The sequence below is a fragment of the Chlamydotis macqueenii genome, chromosome 12, assembly GCF_036417535.1.
Source record: "Chlamydotis macqueenii isolate bChlMac1 chromosome 12, bChlMac1.mat, whole genome shotgun sequence".
Classification (NCBI taxonomy): Eukaryota; Metazoa; Chordata; class Aves; order Otidiformes; family Otididae; genus Chlamydotis; species Chlamydotis macqueenii.
The window spans coordinates 178,160-195,139 of NC_141567.1; the positions used below are offsets into that span (position 1 = coordinate 178,160).

Sequence of the window (16,980 nt, forward strand, 5' to 3'; positions counted from 1 at the left end):
TGGCCAGAACTTCTTGCATGTTACTAAGGTTTCCTAGCCTTGCAAAAATGGACGATCTTGCTATAAGTCCATTTGGATGAGTGGCAGAAGAGAGCCCTCTAGTCCATCACTGGGTTGTAGTATCAGGTTTCCAAACCCAAACACAAAGGCTGCCAGGGAGCCAGCCTTCCCCTCAAAGGGTTGGTATTTTCACAGTATTCAAAGCTGTAGCTGTTGAGAAAGGTATACGTCCTTAGGGAAAAAACATCCTCTCCCTCACTCAGAAAGATACAGTAACGACAGCCAGCAAGTATAAGGCCTGGCATCTTCAATGCACTACAGCTGTTTGTGGTAGGACTGTGCCTAACACAAAGTTTAAAAATCCTGTGAGCATGAAAAAAAAAAAAAAGCTAGAAAACTGGAGAAAGGGTTTTGGAAGTTTGGATGTGTTCTACAGACCAACACAATCAGACAGTGACTGAGCTGGGATACAATAGGGGAAAAAAATTACGCACCAAGAAAATATTAGACTTTTGAAGCAGAGGACTAAAGACCGCATACAAGGCTGGATGGAGGCCTGGGTATACCTCTAGCTTATAGCATTGCTAGAGTGAAGCTGTGGAACCCAGCTTTTGCCTTTATGCCAGCTGACTGCTGTGAATGCAGCAGCTTATTTACTTCATTACCTACTCCCATTTAAATAAAGATACACAGCACTTACACACTCTTTCCACCTCAGTCTCCCAGCAGTTTAGTTGTCCTAGGTCTTTGTCTCTACTTAGGTAGTGCCAGTCTGCGTTAAGGCAGGTTAATACCTATATAGTCATAACAGGGAAAAAAAGAGAGGTTGCCAAAACAAAATGGCACTTTGTGCTAAAAATTCTTACCAGTCACTTCAGCAACGTCTTGATTAAAATAATTGAAAATAACAGCAGTAAGCTGGAGCAGTACACAACATGCTCTTCTTCCAACAAACAGAAGTGCTGCTGCTGCTGCCCTGAACTTGGTCATGGGGTATTCACTTCTGTAAATACAGGCTGCCAGTTGAGAACACCTTTCTCTTCCTTTATAATTGATTTTGTGTTGAGGTCAGCCTTTACTGAAAGTAGAATATTAGTGCTATTCAGCTCAGAGAAATGTAAGCATTTCTTTTCTCTCTGCCCTCCTCCCCTGGAGGCACAGCCCTGGAATAGGTTTAGATAAATGAGGAGTCCCAGCAGCTACCACAAGAGATTGAACATTTATTTCATCATAAAAGTCCAGCAGATAAAACTATATACAGTAATGCATGCACACTGTCCAATTACACAAACATTTAAAACTCAATTAAAACACAGTCTTGCACAACAGTAGGACAGCAGGCCCAAGTTCTAGTTTAGTGGGGGACATAGTCATGTTTATATTTTGGATGCTGCTTGTAGCCTACTCTCTCCCCCGCAATAAGGCTCTGGATCACCCACTCTTGTGAGACAACAGGCAGCCGTAAAGCTTCTGCACACTTCAAGACACCAGCTGGGCAGGATAAATCAGTCACCACCACATCATAAACACCCAAAGCAATATCTGCACAGAAGGAAAGACAGGCATGTGTCAGGTGAAAAAAAAAAAGATCTTTGCAGCAGATCAGTGTGTTTCACCACTATAAATCTCTCTTCCATGTCCTCTCATTCCTAGCCAGGGAATTCTCTTTGTAAAAGTTAAGATGCTGTACAGCAACACTGTGAGAGCAAGAGACTGTTGAGTTCAGAAGGAGAAGGAAGCACAATTCTAGTGGCCTACAGAAGGAGCAACTCTTGCCTCAATTTCTCCCTTTCAGTATAGGCTGGAAGCTGATGGCTTATGACCTGAATTGCTGCAGCATCTCCTCCAGAAGGTAGGTGTTCTAGATGTAATCTAGATTACATTCAAGGAGGGAGCTACTGCCTGCACTTTACCTTCCTTTTTATAGACAACCTTGTAAGCCATCCTAAATGGTTTTAAGTCATACTAGAGACAACAGTGGTATGGGATTCCCAACTACTAGGTCTGAGAAACTGGCCAATGAGTACCTTTGTTGTGTGCATTTGAGTAATGCTGTTTAACAGATGCTGCTCCCCCCATCATGAGGATTTCAGACCACAGATCCAGGAAGTTCTGCTGCTGATCTGACACCAAGAGAACCTTGAGGTTATGGAATGGGTTTTCTCGTGGGTGCCTGTAAAGAAGAGAAATGCAGACTGCTAAGACTATCCAGTAGTCTGAGACTTTATTGAGGATCATTATCTACTTCTTCTAGTCATCCGACTGGCTCCCATATTGGTTCTTTGAATATCTTACATACAACGACCTGCTCTCTTACCACCCCTCCCAAAATACTTGGAACAATTATCCTCTCTTTACAGATAGTAAAACAGCCAGACGATGTTGGCGGGGTGTGTATGCAGCAGCCTAAATCAAAAGTTAGGCTAAGCTCCTCCTTAATCCTTAACCACTTTTTCTGTGCATATCCAAAATGCCTCCAGTTTGACAGGGCTGAGCAGGCAGGCATCAGTCTCCTGACCAAAAGCCCACAGAGATTTACAAACTGCTTTTGTCCACCCCTCACCTTGCCTGAGGAGTCTGACCTGACAATTTTTCTCTCAGAACAGACCTACTGGATTAGATTCCATAGAAAATGCAGAAGCTGGTTTCAAAATGTACCAAAGGGAAAGGAGATTGCAGTAGTATTGCTCTCTTTTATCAATTTCTGAGCAATTAGAGAAGTCAGCCAAGTGTGTGGGAAGCCTTGCCTGAATTCCGTCTTCCTCATGAGGAGACCGACATCTTTCTTACTTCCCAGGAAACTGTCTTTTTTGTGTATATGGCACCCAAATGTACCTTGGCATTAGAGGTCACTGTAAATCCAAGAAAGAGATGGAAGTGCTGTTCCTATATGGAAGGGAAAGCATGGGGAGCAGTACTAGGGACATCTTCAGTACTTGTAGTATTCAAGAGCCTCCCAAGCATAACAATTCTCTCTGATTAAATCCTCAGTCTGTGGACTCAAATCATGGTTATTTTGCACTTACCATTCTAGCAATTTTTGCTCCTGGAGGCTATAACCAGCTGGCAAAAGGTAATTCCGATAATTCTGAAGCTGGTTAGCATGACAGCTATCATGGACCCAGATGTGAGACACACAAGGGATCCCTCTGGCAAGGCACAGCAAGTACTTCCGAGTTCGACAATGCTGGTCCGCAATTAAAAGACACTGATATGCTGCATTACACTTCAAGGGAGATAAGAAGACATGTAAACAGTAGACAGTGTTTGCAAAAAAACCCAGAGGTTATCCTGCTGCTTAACGCTTTAAAGACAAAACTGTAACCCTGATTTTCACAGCCATATTATGTGAAAGGTGAATTAGATAAACAAATTCTGAAATCAGGAGTATCTATAATAATCACCTATTTCAAGCCATGCGGTTCACAGGCAAAAACTCTGCCTAGTAGTTTTGGTATCACAGCTATCTCTTCCCATTCAGAAAATGGAGAAGATTAATCTTTTTGTTTGAGACTCAGTAAAAGTCACAGGGGAAGACTCTGCATCCTCAGGCAAGATGCTCCAAGAACAATTTACGCTCTATTAAAAATCTAAATTTAAGTAAAAGTTCACACTAAATAAAATTAGTTGCCACCACAGACCTGTGGTGAGACCACATCTGGAGTACTGCATCCACTCCTAGATTCCACAGTACAACAAAAACACAAGACATACTGGAGCAGGCCCAGCCAAGGGCCACTAAGATATCTAGGCACTGGAGCATCTGAGATGCAAGAAGAGGCTGAGAGAGTTGAGCCTGTTTAAGTTCAACGAGGGAAGGCTTGAGTGGTCTTATCAATGCATATTTGTGACTGACAGGAAGGTGTACAAAAGGTGGAGCCAGACTCTTCTTGATGTTATCCACTAAAAGGACAAGAAGCAACATGTACAAAATGAAATACAGGAATTTTGTTTTTTTTTTTTAATTGGGGTAAGTCAAACAAAGGATCAAGTTGCCCAGAGAGGCTTGTGGAGTTTCCATCCTTGAGGATACTCAAAACCCAACTCAACAAGGATCTAAGCAATCTGCTCTATTTGATCCTGTTTTCAGCAGGGGGATTCAATCAGATGAGCTACAGAAATTCCTTCCAGTCTCAACTATAGTTGTAGTGAGCTAGGGGTTGGCCTTTTCTCTCGTGTAGACAGTGATAGAACTAGAGGCAATGGTTTCAAGCTGCGCCAGGGGAGATTCAGGCTGGACATTAGGAAATATTACTTCTCGGAAAGGGTAGTCAGGCACTGGAATGCACTGCCCAGGGAGGTGGTGGAGTCACCGACCATGGGCGTGTTAAAGAAACATTTGGATGTTGTGTTGAGGGATATGATTTAGCTGAGAAGTACTGGTGATGGTTGGACTGGATGATCTTTTAGGTCTTTTCTAATCTTGATAATAATTTCTGTAATTCTGTGATGATTGTTCTAGACTAGTAAGCAAGCCCTTACCTGGGTTTCATTGAAGTCTTCCAGAATATAGCCAGCTCCTGCTCGCAGCTGCTGTGCTATGTAATGTTTGTCATATGGAGTCATCTCTAAAACTTCTACAGCAGAAATAGAAAGTTCAATGTTTAGCTATAATCTATCTGCTTATGTCCCTATGCTCCTCAGTCTACAGAGCCCTCATCCATTCCAGGGAGGGACTCCAGCCTTCCTCCCAAGAATATCTAGAGAAAAATTAAACTAGCCAAGTGAGAACCCTGTCACTTTTTTCATGCTGCAGTTTCATTGCATGAAACATGACCCTAGCAAAGGCAAACTGGAGCAATCCATTCATGCTTTCAAGTCTTATGTTTCCCAGCACTAACCCTCACCTCTCAAAACCTTCCTTCTCATATTATACTATTCTGAGACTGCTGATCTCACTAATTTTCACACACTTCTTAACTTGGTGAACAGCCCTGTGACCACCATTGAAGTTTACCACATTTCAGGCTGTTAATTCTCTAAAACAAAGACTGACTCTTAGGTCCTTTCTGCAAAGGGTTAAAGAGCAAAAGGGTAAAACAAGCACTCACACAAATGCTTCATCAGACAACATCCAGCATTTTTCCTAAAGCCACAGCATTCCACCTGGAAATGCAAAGGATAAGATGTGCCTCACCTTCGTCCTCCTCACTGCTCCCTGCAGGACCATCTGATGGCTTCTGGTGATCAACCAATTTGTCACTGGGTGTTGCCATGGTGAGAAGAAAAGCATAGCCCAAAAAGAGGGTCTTATTGTGGGGCAAAGGTCCATGATGGTCCTCCAGTACTGGGGAATCTACAGCATCTACACCGTCACAGGTGCTTACAAACTCTCCGGCTCTCACAGCCCCTGCAGACAGACAGAAGTACCATGAGTCTCAAAAGTCAGGTTCAGCACAAAGACCCTGGCTAAGATTTAGGATATGTTCAACTTAAGTCATTTCACTGGAGTAGACAGAGGGAGGCAGGATTGGGTTAGGATTACACTAGGACAGGTAGGGATCTTTTACCCTTCTGGTTGCAAAGAATTTTGAAATCAAAACCTGAGTTACTAAAGGGACCGTGTTTGCCAGTCTACCAACATCCTGAAACGACACTTACTGCTGTGAAGGGTCCCTTTAACAGCTAGGCATTTCAGGACTGACTAAAGAGGTAAGAAAGGAGTTAAGAAAGGAGACAGAACATTTCTAAAAGGCTGAACTGAAATAATGGCAGGTGATGATAACTCAAGACTATGCTAGAAATCTCTCTGGCTGCTGAATGCATCCAGGGAGAATCGGTCTCAAATCCTGCAGGGCAAATAAGCAATCTCATCTACTTTTTGCTTATGGGAAGTGGAAAGATCAATTACAGAAATACCAGGGAGGAATAAAATAGCTGAATGCAAGTTTAAGAGCAGAAAATAAGGTTCTCACCAGGCTTTATCATTGCTGACTTGCGTCCACGTTTAGCTGGGGATCTCTCATCTTCAGAAGCAACAAGTTTTCTTTTCCCAGACAGATTGCCTGGTGGGACGCGTGGACTCTCCTGCACTTTACGAGTGGGAGTTGTGCTGCTGCTGGCAGTGCTGGAAGAACCAAGGTTACCACGTCGCTTGCGCTTCCCCTCCACAAGATTATCTGTAATAGAGCATGCAGAAATTACTCACTGGCTTCACCTCATTCCACGAGCTTTCACCCTACCTAAATGTAGAAGTATACATTACCGCTCTCTGACAGAGAAAGGAGAAAAAAAAAAAACAACAAAACAACCAAACAACCAAACAGAACAAGATATCTCACTTGTGTATCTTTCCTCTCAAGCCCTGTACCCTGCCTCTTTTCCTCACAGCACTGCTGAGGAGTTTGTATCATAGCAGCCATTCATCAAGTGTAAAATGAGCACAGCAAGCACCACTGTCCTAGAAGCAGGCCACTCTCCACAAACCAGTCAAAAGCACTCAGCCTCTGAGCAAGACACAAAACAAACGAAGTATGTCAAAGACCCCATTATAAAGTAACAAAAACATTGCTGGATACCCAAAAAGATATAGACATGGGTAATTCAGACCAGGAACTAGACACATCTCAAAGGTAAAAGATACAGAACAGCACAGCCCACAGCTCAATAGCACCTCCCCTTACCGAGACTGATGTCAGCTGCTTTCGTCAGGGGAGTGACAGGTTCATAAGGACCTAGCCCAAACTGCTCTCGAAGCTTATTTCCTTGTTCCAGAGACAAGATAACAGCCATTCGTTTGTACCACTTCCTCTGTCCTTCCTTTTCAATGCAATAGTATAGCTCTCCAGATTCCTTCCGGTGTCCCTTCACCACCCCTGACAAGACAGCAAATAACACCTGTTAAGCAACTATACCCAGGCCCCTCATCCTCCTGGACAAGCACCCACTCCCATTGCCTTCAGCAACTCAGAAAACCCAAGGACAGAGCTCAAGCATTGCCCTTACCTGCACTGAAGTACTCATCCTCTGAAAGTGCGGTCACCTCAGTCTCCAGTGGGATGGGATCACAGAGTAAAATATCTTTTCCTAGCACATCACATTCATATCCATCATCAAAGAGCAGCTTGTACTTTCCTGCCCCAACATCTTGGGTAATCATCCCAGAATAGAAGTACCCATTTGAGGACCACTTTGCTACAACCCTGAGGCCCACAAAGCTGCTCCCAGAGGATGAGTCTGCACAGTCTGAAGGACCAGTCACCACTTGTAATGGGATTTCTGGAGAGTCACTTCGACGTAAGGCACAAAAGCCAGAAGCGTCAGATTTCTCCCCTTCATCTGGCAGACGAACTGAACGAATAAATGATTTCTCCTCAGGTGATGCTGTAGTTGAAAGATCCTCCACACTTGGCAGTCCAGCCAAATCTCTGTAGAAAAGAGAAAAGCCGTCCCAGAAGGAAAATAGACAAAAGGACTCCTAGAAGGGTCAGGAAAAACAGTTACTAAACAAAGAATACTTGGGTGAGATGCTTGCAGCTGCTACATGCTATCACGAAAAACTAGCTCCTGAAATATTCAGTACTCCTTTTTCTCTGTCACTTTAAGACAGCAGCTCCCAGTTCTCTTCCTTGGCAATAAACTAAAGTTACAGTCTCCTTTTTCCAGGGTACCTTGGTCCCGTTGTTCGAGATGGTGGACGGCCTCTTCTTCCTCGCCCACGAGGTGTCACAGGTGCTCTGCCACCCTGACGAGCACCAGGCATAGAGTCCTCCTCTTCCTCACAAGGCAGTGCTCCTGTCTGGCTAACTCTGAGCGGAGATGCTGGCTGACCAGCTCCTTTCCTAGGGCTAGAGAATTTATGAGTTAACTATTCTGAAAAGAGAAGCTGGCTCATTAGGACACCCCCATTTTCTCTGTGATCTCACAACTGATCAAGAAGGGCACCTCATCGCTGCTAAACTGGCAAGAGCTTGGCCAAAGCAATGTCTCACAAGGAAACAAACCACTCCTTTAGGAAGAACGGATGTGAAAGCAAAGACTATCTCCTTATTTCTGTTCATCAAGCCAGATCCTTCCCAGAAAATTCTTGGTTTAGGGTCTACCCTGCTTCACACTCCACCTGAGCCAGCTGTTAACTTCTGCAAAATATCTCTTCTTCCTTTCCCAAGTCTCTGTACATACCTTAATTTTCCTAAGACGCTTCTGCCAATGGGTAAAGCAAACTCTCCAGTTTCTGTCCCACACACCTTCCCTTTGACAATTCCAGTTCCTCGCCCTGAGCTGCTGCTGCTGCTGTGTGTGGCAGAGTGACCACTGCTTGCTCCACTGGATGTACGGTGGAGGCTTGAGGCCTTAGATGAGAAGGAGCTGACATCACCAAGGTCCCCCGAGGTCAGTGACGAGCCCACTGCAGTTCTAGAGGCGGATGTGTCAGTCTCACACTCCTGGCACTCCACTACAGGCTCCTCAGTTTCCTTAAGAAAAAGAAATAAATTTAAAATATATATATATATTAAAAAAAAAAAAAAAAGGTTCATCAAAGGTGACAAACTTGCTAGACGGAAGCTCTACAATCACCAGGCAAAAGCACAGATAAGTTGAGACCACATTCATAAAACTGAAAATAGCCACGCAGATTTGAGTCTGGACGGCTCAGACGGAGACAGTGTGTCTCTCACTATAGACCTGTACCTGCTCTATATGAGGAAGTCACATTAAGAAACCAGTCAACAGGACAGAGCTTGGTCAGTACGATACCGACCTTAGTCTGGCTCTGAATAATTTCCACCCTTCGAGAGTGTGAGAGTGCAACAACTACATGAGACACCAGCAGCCTTTGGCTACTAATAATCCAAGATCAGCTTTAGACAGCTGGTCACTTGGAACCATTAGTTTTATGGATATAAAAACATGTATCCACAAAACAGCAGTATCAAATGTTGGTAGATAAACTGGAAATATTTATATGATTGGGATTACACAACCTATGTAAGCACGTTCCAAGAAACTTAATTCTCTATTTTAATGTTACAATAAGCAATTTTGTGTGTAGTATCAGGTGTGAAAGTACAAGCATTGCACAGAACTAATTTATCCTCCTGTGTCATTACTCATTGTAGCAACACAAGACTCTTATGTAATTTACCTTTATAGCAGAATAGCAGTAGCATTTTATTGCTAGCAGGTTAATATGATTACTGTGCACATCAAATCAGCATTTGTCAACTATCTTCTGAGATTGCCTAAAGATTTTCCATGTAATGAGTGGACAGATACCACACAAGGGTACTATCAACAGACTTGTTTATTTTTTGGTTTTAAGTGGGGTTTTTTTGTAGAACTTCTTACAGAATCTGGTCCACAGGACTCGAAAGACTGGTAAAAAATGACACAGAGCTGCAAAACAGGCTAAACTACCTTACATAGATCAATTTTACAGGCAAGAGTGATTTTTGCTTACTAATAGAATTTCTGCCCATTCTGAAATCTCTCCATTCTGACAAAACCCCAAGAATTTTAAAACAGTTGGATGCACGTAGTCTTTTGTTCAGTTCTTTGGGAAGGAAAAAAGTCAGTGTGTCTTCAGAACACAGTAATGGGCATAAAATACACCAGCAACAAATACCCAGCTTTCGCCATGCACTAAATGCTCTACAAGTTTGCTCATGAATAAAAGGTTGTCACCACAGCACACCGACCTGTTCACTAAACATGTTTTATGCAGCCACAACACATTCTCATTTTAATTCATTTTATTTGTCAGCCAATATATCACTACATTTAGCCCTGAAAACAGGAAGTTACCTCAACTACCTTTCGTTCCACCTCTGCACCATTTATGTAGTAAACATCTGTTATAACACGTGTAACAACAGTGCGCACTTCTCGAATAGTGCGCAAGTGGCGATGCTGAACTTGGCCTTTGGGTGGGTGAAGAAGGTTAAACTCCTCCTCTCCCTGTAATAAACAAGACAAATTACAAACAAAACAGACCACCACAAAAAGCAAATAATTTCTGGGTAGAGCTATCTCTGCAGTACAGTTTCTTCATACCATGTTCAAGTATTGCGGTAGGGAACCTTTCAGCATCTTGTTACAGATTAGACGCAACAACACAAGGGACTCTAAACAAGGGAGAACTGAACACATTTTGCTGGCTCGGTGATGGGTAAATGAAGGGAAATCATAGCAGTCCAAGGAGGAGACAGCAAACTTGCTTAGCATGGCTTCTGATACACTTTCACTCAGTGGGCTCAATGTTGCACTGCATATTTGTGGCCCTGTTAACCTCCTGTTTTCCAGAGGACTCACTATTCTTAATTCAAGTTTAGAAAAAATCATTTTTCTAGTCTTTGTGTTCACAAGAAAATATACAAGCTGTAACTGCAAAGCAGTGATTTTTCTTGAGTCTGCAACACTTTCTGAAATACTAATTCAAAGTTATTCATCTTGTTAGAACATTTCTCTGGAGGAGCTCTCCCCGCATGTGTTTATCCATTGATGTTGGACAGAGTGACAGAACAAGTTGTCAGACGTTGGTTGGTGCAAAACAGAAGGCATCAAACCCTTAATTCAAAATTTCACGCAAATCTCATCTCCATCCAACAAAAAGTGAAAATTTTGAACACTGTTAACTACATATGGACACACATACAAAAAAAAACACCAAAAAAACCCAACCAACCAACCAAAAAACCCACCCCAGAAAACCCACCTGTCCTATTTTTCCAGAAAACAAATATGGAGACATTTACTTCCCAAACTTATGCTGCCCACTGAGCATTGCCACCGTAGCAGTTGTGTACAGTTGATACAGGAAAGCTTGAAACATTTTATAGTAGTCTTTTGGCTTTTTTCGACAGAGAACCTAACTGTTAGAGAATTTACTGGATGGAGGGATACTTTACTGTTCTAAAGCAGTAAAATTAAAACACAAGTAGCCTTCATCCCACCTGACTGTGCAGAGAGTCCGTGTCCTCTCCAGAGGCATTCACAAGCTTTTCCCCACTCTCCTCAGTTTGGACATTTGCATCCTGTCGCCCAGGTCTTTGCCCGGACATACTGGTTCCCACTTCCACCTGCCTAGAGACTTCTTTTGACGTTTGTGTTGCTATTGTAACAGTTGTTGGTGTAAAAAGACAGTCTCTTGTAGTCTGAATCCCCTTATTCTTGGTGTTTGCCCACCTCTCTCGGCTTTCTTCAATTTTAACAGCCTTACTTGGTTTCTTCTGCATTCTTCTCCCTTCTTCTGTCTGAGAGCTTACAATACCAGTCTCCACAGACTCCCCATCCTCTGCACCAGAAGGCTGTTGATGGCACTCCTGCTGGATCCTCTGAGGAATTAGGACCTGTCCACCACTGCCACTTGCCTCGTGTTGCTGGTACTGCCAGCCACTGGCATTTTTATGTAAATCAGCATCTTCTTGTGTGCCAGGAAAACTGAACAGATTCCCCCTGGAAACCAGTTATATACAGATCAAAATTACTGATTAAAAAAGCAAGACAACCAATATGCTGCCACTCAAGTGAAAGCACTAGGAAAAAAGGGCCTGGCAGTCATTCACTTGCCTCTTAAGATTGCAGGGAACTCACTTGGCGAGTCTCAAATTATAAAATAGCCTTACAGCATGTCTCAAGTGATTCACATGGTAGCAAGAATAATGTCTGACATCTGTGGAGAACTATGCACTCTTCCAAATACTAAAAAAGCAATCTGTGCTCCATACATTAGGCACTAACTATACAACATGCTTCGGGAAGTCATGCCACCTTGAACTTGCTACAGGCTTCTTCCGCACTTCATGGGCTTGAAACTGGTAATCATACCTAGCAAGAAGAGACATAGCCACAAACAAATTCTGTCTAATGTTTTCATTAGAATTTGTCTGCCCTTTTAAAAGTGTTATCAGGTACTACATGGGACTGTACACTGAGCCTTACTAGAAGTATACGCTTGGCTTCCCTCGTGTACTTGAGGACTTTGAGGAGTGACTGTCTTCCGTTCTGTCTGTACACCGCCCCAGCACTGGACCTCCCTAGTCATTAGGGTCTTTATTATAATAACTGTTCAATGCTCTTGAAATACAGGTTACTCTTTCTCCATAGACCCAAGACCTCACTACTCCATCAAAAGATAGAATGAAAAACACTTAAGAAGCAGATTTCTCCACCTGGTCATCCAGACAGCACTCTTATCACCATAACATATGCAGCAGTACAGTCCTTATCAAAGCAATCAGAGACAGCAAAAATCGATGGACTTGGAAGGGAGACAATAGCAGAAACAATAACAAACACAATAGGTCAGAAGATCTTGGAACAGGAGAAAGCTGCAAGTATGATCTCAGTTCTCTCAAGCCCCAGATTTTACTGAATTGTTATTAGCCAGCTGGAATCATGTCACTGCTCAGTCAAAAAGATAAGTCTGATTACCATATGAGATACAAACATACAGTACTTATTATACTTACCCCGTTGTTCCCAACCTTCTAAGTCACCCAAAGACAATGACTTAGTGCAATTTCTTTGATGTAGAAAATACACATTTGCATACAAATCCAACCAGGACTGGCAGGCAAAGACTGTGAGGAGTTACCTAAACGGAGAAGTGGAAAGACCATGACCTCTGACCTCATCCTCTCGACGAACTTCACAGACACGACTAAACACAGATGATGTTTTCTGGGAGCTAGCAGTGCAGATTTAAAACAAACAAACAAAAAAGCATCAGGGAGTGAGAAAATCTCATACAGCAAAACAAGAGTTCTCTAGCCCCTTAGGAAAGCAACAACTGGTATTGAGTTTGTTGACCTGTACAGCCACAGAACGAGTGAGATGGCTCAAAGGTCAAGAAACAAGCTGCCATGGCATAAGCATTTCTGCAGACACCCTAACACCCAAGAGCAATGTAAGAATTTCAAAAAATGTAGTGTGGAAAACTGCAGCCCCATCAGGAGTTTCACCATCTACTACACCTGGTACCCACCAGGGGACACAGTTACACCATTTTTGGCTTACTTCTCAGGATCTTCACAACATCACAAAAATATTGGGAATGACTCAGAGAGATCAGCTTCAACCTATACCTACAAAGGCAACCCATCCTCAGCCACTGAGGAATGACTGCCACTCATCCTCAGCACTGAGGCATGCAGCCCTGTGACAAGAGATAATGAGTTTACTTCAAAGCTTTCTCACCACTTCAAACCGTTATACTTCACTCAGATGACTACAGGTCACTATCTTCTGATCCTGATTTTTATTAGTACTTACAAACCCTACTCCCCAAAAGCTAAAATCAAGCAATGTTAGGCATATAAATGTGAGATAAGAGAAATACATGCAAATCAAAATACCACGGCAGTAACTTATGTTTTGGTCAACATGTTAAACTGTGATTTCAGTATATTGGTGATCTGTTATCCTTCTGTCAGCTTCATATCAAAAAGAGAATTCTCCTTCAGAACTCCTCAGGGACTCTTTGCAGAAAATTGCACAATAAGAAAACAAAGCAGAAAACCATGTATTTGAAATTTAAGGAGGTGGACTGGGCAGACTTGCATTCCAGACTTCACAAGACATGAATTTGTCCTTTGCCTACAATCAGAAGGCAGCAAAACGTTGATGTTACTAGAAAGCACAAAGCCTGTACTGAAAGAGCAGGTGAGCAACCCACCTTGCCTGTGTGCTTAAAACCTGCTGCAAGAGCTGAAGAGTTAATGTCGTGGCTACTACTAAAAGTGTTCCCTGCCTCTGTGTCTCATTTTTTTTTCCCCTGCTGCTGGTAACAAGTAGAAAAAGGATCTACCCAAACCTTTGTATTAACTCTACACAGCAACAAGCCCAGTTACCTGCTAGCAGCCCTGGCAGCAGAGGATCCATCTTTCCTGTCACTGGCTGTAGGCTCTGAAACAAGAAGGATGGGACGGATGATTTCTGTTACCTCCTCCCAGCCCCCGCACTCAGCGAAGAGAGACGTTGAGTAACACTGGACAAAAGGTGCCCAGGCCTCCCTGCCAAACTTCTCATCACAGACCTGAGTTTGTACAAGTCTTAAACTATTAGACTGAATGTCACTGTTTTGATTAAAATACTGTCAAACTTTTTGTCCAGATTATACTTTCAAAATCTTTTCCCTCCCAGTACGATCAAACTCTAATTCCTCTCCTATACACCACAATTTTCAATCTGCTGGAATCTCCTTTCCTCACAACAGAAGCCTCTCCTCTCACTCCTTCTTTGCTCACAGCATTGCAGAAACAGAGAAACAAATTTCAGTGACACTGCCCAAAAAGAAAAATGAGGAAAAATTACAGAGACTCGGAGAATGTCTTGGGGTATGCCACAAAGAGGTTTTAAGTTCGGGCTGAGACCTAGTAGGACCTGTATGTTCCAAGGTTTCATCCTCTTACTTTCCAAGCTGAATGGCAGAGACTCTTCGCTCCCATCATTCACAGGGGTAACAAGGTTCATTCGCAGAGAGAGTTTTGCCTCTGCCTCCGGAATCACATTTGAATCTCCTTTCCCGCACACTTCTGACACATCTGCTGACACCATTGCACTTTCCACAGTGACATTGTTGGTTCCCATTGTGCCCTCTGCTGTAACATCACTAGTTGCTATAGTACTGTCCGGGCAACTATCATCCACTGAAAATAGGAAAATAAAAAAAAGTAGTAAACCAAAAAGTAGCTACTTGTCATTCACACTGCTGGGGTTCAGGTCCCGGTTCTGTTCCAAAGATGCTTCACTGCATGCATTATTAGCAATACTGCAGTAGTGGAAATTCCTATCTAGAGTTCTGAAGCACGGAAGTTCTGTAGCACAGGTATCATCCTTAGCTTGCAATCAGAATACTTTACTATCACTCAAGCAGAAATACACACCTCCTTTCATCCAGCAAATGCCAGGTGTTGTTTTGCGAACCTAGCAGAGAAAGTCCTGCTAAAAGATGACGAACACTGGGAACAATTTTCTTTTAGTCTAAGCTCTTTCACTGCTCAGAGGGGCCTTTTGCATTCGTTAATGGAGCTGTATGCAGGAACACAATGAGTGCAAGGAAGACACATTCCATGCCATCTCATACTCAGGGAGCAAACATCTTCACTAGAGACCGAGGAGAGAACGTAAGAAGGAAAGTGTGGATGAGGGATAAGCCCTCCCCATAGAACAGCAGGGTTTTTTGCCAAGGTAGATTTGAGTTATCCCATCAGATCCTGCATCAAGAATCAAAACCTTCCAAACAGGCTTTCAATGCAGAACAGAGTCATTTGGGTCAAACTCACCAATTGGTGTGCTGTGTCTCCTGGGTCCCATTTTAAGCTGGCCAATAAGAGGTGGTGTTATGCTGGTCAAGGGCTGAACGACATCACCCTCCCTCGGCAAAGTAAAATGAAATGAGGTTCCTAAAAGACAGAGTGCACCAGGATTAGTAATTTCAGGGGACTACTATGGTTCACATACCAAAAGCGCAGGTTCACTATGCTGCGGAAATGGGGAAAAGCATAACCTTGGTGCTGTCCTGTACAAAACCTTCCTGAAGAGTTATTGGCTTCAGGACAGCTGCTCTAACCAATCTTCCTCACATTTTGTGTGGAAAATCTCTCTTGGTGAAAGTCTTGCCTGTGGTCAACTCGATGCAGCTGTTCCCAGGTGCTGGATAAAAGTGAGACTAAATATCATGACATAAACAGAACTTTTTGCTTCAGAAATGCTTGGGATTTTCCACAGAAAAGGGAGTTGAGGCCAGAAACAGAAATGAAGGTTAGGACAGAAGTGAATTGGAAGAGCTATGTGTTGCTTGAATTAATAACCTGAAACTTACACAGAATGATGCTTTATCATCAAACAGCCTTGGATAAAAGATCAGCTGATACACTTCAGATAGCCACTTATAAGCTTGAACAATTAGAAGCATCAGTCAAGGGTTAGATGATGATGGCAGAAACTTGCCTGGAAAGTAAGCTTTAAGAGAAATAACAGATACTGCAGTTTCAAAACCAGCTGCAGGCTGCCACCAGAAGGCCTGGCCCCATCCTCCTGTCTTCTCCAGTACTTCTGTCTCTTCTTGTGCAGTCTCCAGTATAAAGGGTCTGCAGGGTCTATTGGCTGAGGTAGCCTACCCCATCAGGGAAACCACACCTTGGTGGATTTACCATGTGTGGATCTCGCAGGATTTAACAGGTAAAATACATTTAAAACCTAGTAAAATGCTCACTCCTTCTGCCTCACCCCATGCCATTTATTTGCAAACCTTCAACATCATATAACAGTAATCTGCAGGCTGCATTCTTTCCAAATTGCATAAAGTACAAGAAAGTTGGAGAGCAACTTTCTACAAGGGCATGTAGTGACAGGACAAGGGGTAATGGCTCTAAACTGAAAGAAGGGAGATTTAGATTAGATACAAGGAAGAAATTCTTTACCATGAGGGTGGTGAGGCACTGGCACAGGTTGCCCAGAGAAGCTGTGAATGCCCCATCCCCGGAAGTGTTCAAGGCCAGGCTGGATGGAGCTCTGAGCAACCTGGTCTGGTGGAAGGTGTCTCTGCCCAAGGCAGGGGGACTGGAACTGGGTGATATTTAAGGTGCCTTCCAATCCAAACCATTCTGTGCTTCTATGATTCTAAGTACTTAACAAAATAACTCTTTTCTCCCCACACTGAGACGAAATTGGTTTTCATCATGATCTTTGTCACTATCCTTCCTTTTCCTTTTTCCTAAAACTGTATTTGTTCTCTGGATTTCATTCAAGATACTAGTCAAGTAACGCAAGTCACAAGTAATTCCTGGATTTTAAAGAAGTATGTATAAAAAAAAAAAAAAACAAAACCAAAACTAGACAGTATTGGAAAATTGTTAGTTAAGGCCACGAGAACACAAATTCAAGTTACACAAACTCAAAAGCCACCACTGGATATTCAGATACAAATTTTACTTACAGGAACATGCAGTACACCATTCTTCGGTTACAAAAGATGCTGACATATGATTTGCACAACTACCTTGTGCAAAAACATAATCCCCTCACAGAAAAAAAAAA

At 42.9% G+C, this 16,980-nt stretch overlaps 1 protein-coding gene across 7 annotated transcripts in view; it reads right to left on the reverse strand.

The window, feature by feature from the left end:
- Window positions 1-1,200: 1,200 nt before the first annotated feature.
- Window positions 1,201-16,980, reverse strand: part of TP53BP1 (tumor protein p53 binding protein 1) — a 36,066-nt gene continuing 20,286 nt past the window's right edge. For 6 of the 7 annotated variants that reach the window (XM_086757221.1, XM_086757220.1, XM_086757217.1 and 3 more), the window contains 16 exons: window positions 15,225-15,344; window positions 14,352-14,588; window positions 13,791-13,845; window positions 12,536-12,628; window positions 10,893-11,394; window positions 9,745-9,897; window positions 8,122-8,414; window positions 7,611-7,787; window positions 6,946-7,367; window positions 6,624-6,815; window positions 5,916-6,119; window positions 5,138-5,350; window positions 4,483-4,577; window positions 3,027-3,226; window positions 2,028-2,173; window positions 1,201-1,542 (listed from right to left, as the gene is read on the reverse strand). In XM_086757221.1, coding sequence (XP_086613347.1) covers window positions 1,355-1,542; window positions 2,028-2,173; window positions 3,027-3,226; window positions 4,483-4,577; window positions 5,138-5,350; window positions 5,916-6,119; window positions 6,624-6,815; window positions 6,946-7,367; window positions 7,611-7,787; window positions 8,122-8,414; window positions 9,745-9,897; window positions 10,893-11,394; window positions 12,536-12,628; window positions 13,791-13,845; window positions 14,352-14,588; window positions 15,225-15,344 — 3,290 coding nt within the window. In that variant the 3' untranslated portion in view covers window positions 1,201-1,354. The remainder of the gene's footprint in view (window positions 1,543-2,027; window positions 2,174-3,026; window positions 3,227-4,482; window positions 4,578-5,137; window positions 5,351-5,915; window positions 6,120-6,623; window positions 6,816-6,945; window positions 7,368-7,610; window positions 7,788-8,121; window positions 8,415-9,744; window positions 9,898-10,892; window positions 11,395-12,535; window positions 12,629-13,790; window positions 13,846-14,351; window positions 14,589-15,224; window positions 15,345-16,980) is intronic. The other variant, XM_086757219.1, reaches the window with a different exon arrangement.